The following is an 8181-nucleotide window of genomic DNA, read 5'->3' as shown; positions in this document are numbered from 1 at the left end:
AGCAGGAATAGGACTGTGAAACATGTCTCACTATTGGGTGTGAAAAGGAACCAGGAAGCCCATGGATTTCCTTGAGGGATTCCCCTAGAGAAGGGAGGTGCCAGCTGAGAAAATGATGGGCTTTGAATTTCCAGAGGAGTGTCAGGGCTGGTGATTCCCATCACACGTCTTGACATTTACAGGCAGTGGTGTGGAGAAAGGCAAACAGAGAGCTGAAGCCCCGCTCCAGCCGTGTGCAAGAGCTCTGACACAGGGCTGGACATGGGAGGAAGAGGCACGCTGGGAGCCAAGGGATCTTGCCAGAGCATTGGTGAGCAACACTGCAGCCGAACAGCACTGGGCACAGCAAACCCACCGAGCACAAAGGCAACTACCCACAGGAAAAAGCCATGCTTGGAACAAGCAGCCGCTCGCACCTCTTTTGGCAACACTTTGTGCCCTGTGAACACCACTGCTCAGAGCAAGGCTCTCCCACAGCGAGCCCGACTCCTCGTCCACTCCTGCTCCATCACACCAGCGTGCTACTGGAGAACACACAAGCCATTCACAGCTAAAATAACATAATCAGGTTTTCTAGTCCAGTGAGCAAACTGAAGGCTCTGATCTCCCATCACCAGGAGTTCACCACCCTCTCTACCCATGAACTCCATTTATCCACCCCAAGTTTCAACTCTCCTGCTAATAATCAGTTTGTCATCACTGTGTAATCGCAGTATCCCTCCCAATGGCCAGCAAACTATTCTGAAAACACACCAAGGTGCCTGTAACAACTGACAGCATTACAAGATCCAAGTTTCACAGACGTGAGAAAACCCAGGGGCTATTGTCTGAACACGCACAGCCCCTGCTATCCCCCCAGGTAGGACTTGTGCAATCATACACCCAGAACTACGCAGAACGGTGGCTTTGAGCAGGGTATAAGCCAACAGTTTAAGACAGGGCTGTAAGACGCAACTCATGAATTCTTGTGCTGAACCAGAGCCAGCCCCTCTGTCAGAGCAATGAGCATGAGAAAAAACACTCAATATGAACATAAAAGCCACCACAGGTCTCATCTGCACAGCAGTGTTGGGATGTTCACAGTGGCTCAGCCGAGAGCCTCCTGGACTGAAACCACACTGGGTCAGAACCGGCTGGTGTTCCAGCTCCAGCAGCAGCAAAAGATGCTGTTTATGGAGAGGAGATGAGCCTGGCCACCTCCTGCAGTTCAGCTTCCACACTGATCCTTGGGGGATCTGCTGCTTGGAGGTCCCCAAAGTGACCGGTAAAAGTCAAGTAAGGCTAAAACAGGTCCACAGAAAGACCTTTCTTCCATTCCTGGTTTGATTACTTTCCTGAACAACCCTTTGCAACCTCACGCTCACACAGGCAGCGTGAAAACAGCTGTCTTGTGCTGTCAACCTTGGCTCTGGCAGGACTTTACTTCACAGCAGCTCCATCGCCTTTCGCAGCAGACCGTGCTGGCCCATGCACGCAGTGACCCAGTTCCACTGTGGTAGGGATGCAAGTGGCATTTACTGGTTCCCAGGACCCCTTCTATTGCCCTCTCTAGACGGAACGGGGCTGGCAGCCTCTGGCTCCTTGGCACAGCAGCCCTGTGCAGGAACACGCAGCATACCCTGGCCAGGAGCTCTGCAGTTTCACATTCACATCCCTGCACTCCTCTGGGGCACATGCCATCTAATCCTGGGCACTTACTGACATCCAGCTTGTTTATCTGGCCAAATACCTCCTGGATATTCCCTTGTTTTTATATAGACGGGTGCTGTGTCCCTGCCAAGCTTTCAGAGCAAAAGGCTGAGAGGAAACAGCTCCCACAGCACCCAAATGAAAGCAGCTCCCCTGATTCAAGGCTGCTGCTGGTGTGTGTTCCCAAGCAGGAGAGCTTAGACAAGCCCCCCCCTTACTGCTCGGCCACAGAGCAGCCACACAAGCGCTGCCCAAGTGCCTTCCTCCTTCACAGACTTGACTTAGCAGAGGAGGAAACCCCGTTCTGCCCATGGGAACAGGATTACAGGTTACGTGAGCACAGCAAAAGCTGCTTCCAGTGAAACTCTTCAATAACGTTGGACACACCCCAGCGGCACAAGTCCAGGGGCGCTTCTGAATGGGCAAAACCACAGGGTAAGGCAGTGCCTGTGGTCTCAGGCGGTCACTGACCTTGAATACCTGTGCCCTGCCTTTGCTGTGCTGCAGAGCGCAACAGCACCAGGCTGACTGCCCTTGCCAGCTCCCTGCTCCTGCCCTGCATCCTACGACAGAAAAGGCTCTGCAGGGCAGGAACAGGGCTGGAGACCTCCCAAACATCAAACCAGCCACCCTTCCCAGCATCTCCCCGCACACCAGCATGCGTCCTCACAGGGATGAGGAACACTTGGGACAGACGAGCCTCGAGATGACAGGAGGAAACTGGCAGGTGCCAGATATCAGTGTACACACTTTGGAAACAAGCTTCAGGCCCTGTGTTTTCCAGCCCCAGGAAATCTCCAAACCCTTAGGCAGGCATCACCATGCTGCCCCAGGCAGCACTGTCTCCATGTCGTAGCTGCACCCAAACTCACAGAGTGATCATTACATGACAGGGGTTAATTCTGAGTCCAGCATGGCCTTGCTCTGAAGAGCCCACAGCTCAAGATGGAGACTCCATCCACCACCAATGGAGAAAACCCTGAGGACAAGCTTCGAGTCCCTCTTGTTTGCACTTACTTACGAGCACCTGAACTTTGCACCACTGCCATGGCACTACCCATATCAGCTGGAGGCTGTCCCCAAACTGGGAGAGGAAGAATTCCACCAAAGAAATCAGAAAAGCACATGGTCTGGATGTGTCTGACCTACACCACCTACTCCCTTTACTCCTTGTTTAATATCAGGTTTCTACTGCTGCTCCCACCAGTCCCGCTCTTGCAGCTCAGAGTCAGACAAGGCCCCACACTGCAGAGATGTTCTTGTTTGGGGGTATGAGAAATACTGCCCTGAAGCGTTCAGGACATGCAGCCAGCTTTGTAAAGCCTCTCCCAGGGTGGCAGATGTCCCCAAACCCCCCAGGGGACAGCTACACCTTCTGCGATGGAAAAGCACATCAGTGCCGTGGAGGAGGGCACAAGAGCTTAATAAAATAGCTGAATAAAATACAAGTACATTCAATGTCTTTATTACCTACTTTAGGTGCACCTAACCTCCTGATTTCCAGAAGCACTGAACTGTCCAGCAAGGCTTCCAAACTACTCAATACCCACCAAACCAGCCGACCTATCGCCCCACTCTCAGCACACGCGATGGGGAGGTGACGTGGACCTCTGAGGATGCCCCCAGAACTCCTTGCTGGTTTTCAGGGCTGAGTGGGGGTGCCTCTTTGCCCATGGAGAATCCCCCTCAGGGAAGGGGGCTGCGCTGAGCCTGCTGTGCCTGGACACATGGGGACTTTTCCGTAACGCTTCTCAGTGCTGTGCTCCCATGCCCCGTGGAAGTGTTCCCTTCTTAGCAGTAGTGGGGGATCAGCAGTGTTGGCTCCAGCTCTTTGGAGGCACCTCCATCCCAGCTCTGATGGCTCTCAGCAGCCTGCAGGCTCACCCCAGCACTCCCAGACCTTCCCAGCAGGGAATTTTTGTTCTTCAAACAAACTGTGTGATTTCGGGATGTGTTTTCGCTACTAGAGCTGTGTTGAAAGAGGCTGTGTCACTGAAGTCATCCAGGAAGTTACTAAAGAAACAAAGAGGCAGTTTGGCACGGGACAGTGCGGAGTCCCAAAGGCAGCAGGAGCAGCAGAGCTGAGCGCGTCGGGTAGAAGCTGGCTACAACTGAGCACTCCTGGATGTTAACAGCCAGCAGCCTCAGTCACAGCAGGACAGTGAGGGAAGACTCATCCAGTGAAGGTATCTACAGAGAAAACCAGAACAGCACCGGTTTGGAGCATGGAGACCAGGCACTTTGAGCTCAGCAGTTTAAGGCAAGATGATTTCTGCAAACAGAAGAGGCCCAGATCTTTACAGCTGAAATGCAACAGAAGCCCAGCTCCATCTGGCTTCACTTCCAACTCTGGGATGGCACACCCCAGCCTGAAGCCCTCCACGGCAAGGAACAGCCACCAGACCAAGGTGTGCTGGCAGCCTGACAGCCCCAGCAACCAGCCAGAGTGGTCTTGTCCCACTGGGCCCCAGCCGCACATCTAGACCGCAGCAGCGTTCAGCAGTCTGCATCCTCTCTGCAAGGCTGCTGGCCAAAAACTGTTCTCAGTTTCCTAATAAAAAACCCCAGGAGTGCTCTGGACTTTTTTTTTGTTGTTGTCTGGGTTTTGGGGGTTTGGTTTTGATTTTGTTTTTAAACATGCTCTGTCGTTGTTTTTTCCCTTAGAGAAAGATTTAGGGGAAGAAATCTGACATCTTTTATTACAAACAAACCAACCAACTTTCTCCATTTTATCTTTGCACATCATGTTTGTTCTGAGAAGAAAGGGAGCCATGGGCAGTTACTCTTTTGTTCAAGCTCCAGGAAGTTCCGGCAGCCTGCACTATCTTTCTTTCTCCTTTCTACGTGGGTTATTTCATACACAAGCATTAAAAAAAGCAGAAAACTGATATGCTCTCCCAAGATGGCAGAAGCCAGCAGCACTCTGCTAAGCCCCCATGCTAAGGCTATAGGAAGGACAAAAACCATGCAAAGCTCTGCCTCCTGCCTCTGCTCCCACCAGTACTGCAGCTGGGGTGACTGGTTTGAGAAACAAAGGCAAGATCTCAGCGCCTTCTAGAGAAAAAGCTTCACCAGGTACCTTCATACCCCGGCATCCAGAAAGAGAGAGGTTTGTACTGGTGGTGCTCTTGAATTCCCACCTAGTTGTATTTTTACCTTGACAAGCTGCCCAGGCTGAGGTTTCTACGAGCTGAGGGTTTGTGCACGTGGCTCAGGTATCCCTGCAGCAGGGTGAGGTGTACCGGGCTCCTCCTGCTCTAATTAACATTATACCTACTGCAGACAAAGTCCTCAGCGCTGCCTCAAGTCCCCTGCAAGCGCCCACAGTGTCCCAGCCAGTTGGCCCAGTGCATTTCGCCTGCAAGACCCACAAAAGCCCTCGTAGGTCCTGCCGGTGTTACTGACTGCAGCCTTTCCCGGCAGTTAGGAAAGTGGTTTCACTTTTGAGAGCAGCACTTCATCAGAAGCATTTCCTAGAGTTTCTGTTCCTTTTTAGGCCACATCAGTAATACCAGAGAAAGAGGAATCAAAAGCAACAGAAACAAGAAATACTTGTAACGTTCACAAGCAACAAGAGGTATCACAGCGAAACAAGCAACAGGGAAACTGCAGTTGTTTCCTAACGCCTCAGGATGGTCCTTTTGCACTACACAGGCCTCGCAGCACCAAGAGGACGATACCACAACAGCAAATGCAGCTCTGCCCCAAGAAGCAACCCCATGTACTGCCCTTCGTGCTGAAAGAGTAATTCCATGTGGCTTGGGGTCAGATCTCCGAGTGTGGCCGGTCTCGGTGTCCTGGACTGCTGCTGGTGCAGGAATCTTCCTAGCAGCTTGTCCATAACAGATCCAGGTGAACTGGCTGCTCCTTCCAGTCCACACAGAGCTTGGGACAGCTCGGTCAGCAGTGCATGGCAGCTCTGGTCACATCGCAGGGACACTCAGCAATGCCCTGAGGCATTATCCACTTGTTCCCTAATTTCTCTTCTCTGAAAGCAAAGACCATGGTCTTGGGTCTTCTCAAAGCTCTCGCAGAGCTGGCAGTCACCGATACCTTGCTGTAAGCTCAGCCCCTTTTCACATCTAGAGGCTGGAGACTTCTAGAAGCAAGTGGCCAGGGTAATTAAAAAACCCCAAGTTTTTCACACAAAACGTGGAGGGACAAGACAAAAGCAATTACATGTGTTATTGAAAAGGGGGTGTCCAGAGAAGCACATGCACGCTGCTGGAGGAGTCATTTCGTGAGTGGCAACCCTCAGCCCCGCGTCCTCCGAACCCTGGTGCCACCAGCTTGCCGGCCAGCACCACACACGCCACGTCACGTTCAGCGTGCCTCTCCCGTCCCTCCCAGCAACATTCCCAGCTGACAGCTTCAGACGCCCCAGCGCCAGGTCACTGTGACAGAACCGTGCTGGAAGAGTTGTCCCAAAATAGTCGGGGAAAATTGTCTGCTATGGAGGAAGAGAGACCTTCTTCAGCGCCGTGAGCACCACGACTGACAGACACCCATCGGTTTAATACCCACGCCGAGTTTAGCTCAGCATCACCAATACCCCCACAAAGGCTGCCAGAAGAACTAAGAAGAACCTTCACCAAGACCAAAGTACAGCTGCATGCTGCTGCCTGGCTGTCACCTGAAGATTTATGTGCAGGAACGATGCTCCCACTCCCTCCACGAACCCCAGCAGAGTTGCCCCGGCCTGCCAGATGACTTTGTGTGCTGGCACACCTTCACATGACACGGAGTTTTCTTTCAGGAGCTGCTGTCAACTTACATCCGGGGGAGCTCGAGAATGTCTTTACCCAGCAAGGAAGGAAACACTTTCCACCGGTTCACCTGGCTCTTATCAACACGATTATCTGCTGAGCAAATTATCTGCAATTCTTTCCCTGAACTGGTAGCTCTCTGGATAGAAACTCTTGTACAAACCCCATGTTACAGTCACAGCCAGGATCACACTGTATAAACATGGTCCTTTGTGCAGCGGGGCAGCCCCTAGTCATCTCTACGCTGGGTGGCTGGGGAGGACCCCTCAGCTGCACAACCTCACCGGGAGCAGCAGAGCTATTCATCATCGGAGCATCTGGTGTTTGCACTGCACCGACAGCACGACTCCAGCTGTTCCGCTGCAGGGAGTCACCCAAACCCAACAAGTTCCTGCATCCCAAACGAGCAGTACATTTAATGGGGCTTCTGCCACACGCGGTCATGCCCAGGCACCATAAACACGTGCTGGTTCAAGGGGGAGAGCAGAGCACAGGGTGGGCAAGGCCCCGCTCCCAGCGTGGGACACAGCCGACAAGTTCGGCAGCGGAGCACAAGTTACGGTTCTCCCACATTGCCCAGGAAACCTAACTTGCATCACTATGAAACTGTCGAGTTTCACATGGTTTTTGATACTAGTAACTACTCTGGTAAATAAAAAATAAATAAATAAAATACAGAGATACTGCAGAGATAGGGCTGGGAGTTAACTTTGCTTCCCAAAGATAACAGAGAGGTCAGCTCTTCTGAAAGCATCGCAGGGTTATCCTACACGCTCAAGTACAAGGGATCAACACACAAGCTCAGGGTTTAGGAGAACCTTGTGGCTCCACGAGTGGGAACTCACCAGCCTCACAAAACATGAATATGGGAGAGCTGGACTTTATTAGCTTTTTGCTGTTGGATGGTGGCTGTTCCTCATCCCGTGTCTCTACTCACATCCACCTGCTTCACCAGGGAACTGTGGCACCTGCCTCCGTACCCACGAACTGCTCTTCATGGGTACAGCCCCACGCTGCTGTGCTGGGCCACTCCAGGGCACCCCAGGGGTGGAGAAACTCCACTGCACAGCTCTTCTCAAGACACCCAGAAACCCAGACACCCTGTGCCAATGTACAGGCTACTGTTTTAATCCACCTTGGGACAAATCAGAGAATCGTACAACCATTCAGGGTGGAAAAGACCTCCAAGCTCATCGAGTCCAACTGTTCCCCCAGCACTGCCAGGTCACCACTAAACCACGTCCCTCAGCACCACACTGACACGCAGTCTGTCAAACCCCTCCAGGGATGGGGACTCATCAATACTGTTTGCACACTTTAGCACCATGCTTGCACACCTTCTACACCAGAATAAAAACAGAAGCTTACCAGTAAAAAGCAATTTTGTCCCCAAGCTTCTTCTCATTGACATTTCTGTCCAGGAGGTTGTAGCAGATGTTGGTAGTCGCCCCTTTCATCCACTCGATGAAGATCTTCCCCTTCGTCACATCGAAGTTGTACTTCAGGAAGGGTCCCGTGTGCTGACTCTTCCAGTAGAACTCTTTGGCAATGTCACCCCAAAACTCTGCAGAGGCAACGGCCACAGCTCGTCACCCAGAAACAGGCGCAGACGAGGAAAACGAACACTTCAAGGAACAAGCAGGGCAGCCACCCCGCTCCAGCACCACACGCGTGGGGGTTCGCCGCGGCACTGCGACCCCACCGCCCCCGAGGCCCAGCCGCCCCC

General features: G+C 52.5%; 1 protein-coding gene across 1 annotated transcript in view; it reads right to left on the bottom strand.

Annotated features, from left to right (window-relative positions):
• ACSS2 (acyl-CoA synthetase short-chain family member 2) overlaps positions 1–8014 on the bottom strand; it is a 27674-nt gene extending 19660 nt beyond the window's left edge. Inside the window, exon 1 of the mRNA XM_010142654.1 lies at positions 7824–8014. Coding sequence (XP_010140956.1) covers positions 7824–7912 — 89 coding nt within the window. The 5' untranslated portion in view covers positions 7913–8014. The remainder of the gene's footprint in view (positions 1–7823) is intronic.
• Between the last annotated feature and the right edge of the window lie 167 nt (positions 8015–8181).

Source organism: Buceros rhinoceros, unplaced genomic scaffold (assembly GCF_000710305.1).
Source record: "Buceros rhinoceros silvestris isolate BGI_N320 unplaced genomic scaffold, ASM71030v1 scaffold1239, whole genome shotgun sequence".
In the NCBI taxonomy this organism is placed as follows: domain Eukaryota; kingdom Metazoa; phylum Chordata; class Aves; order Bucerotiformes; family Bucerotidae; genus Buceros; species Buceros rhinoceros.
The sequence above is the reverse complement of the archived record's forward strand: the minus strand, read 5'-3'. Positions and strand labels throughout refer to the sequence as shown.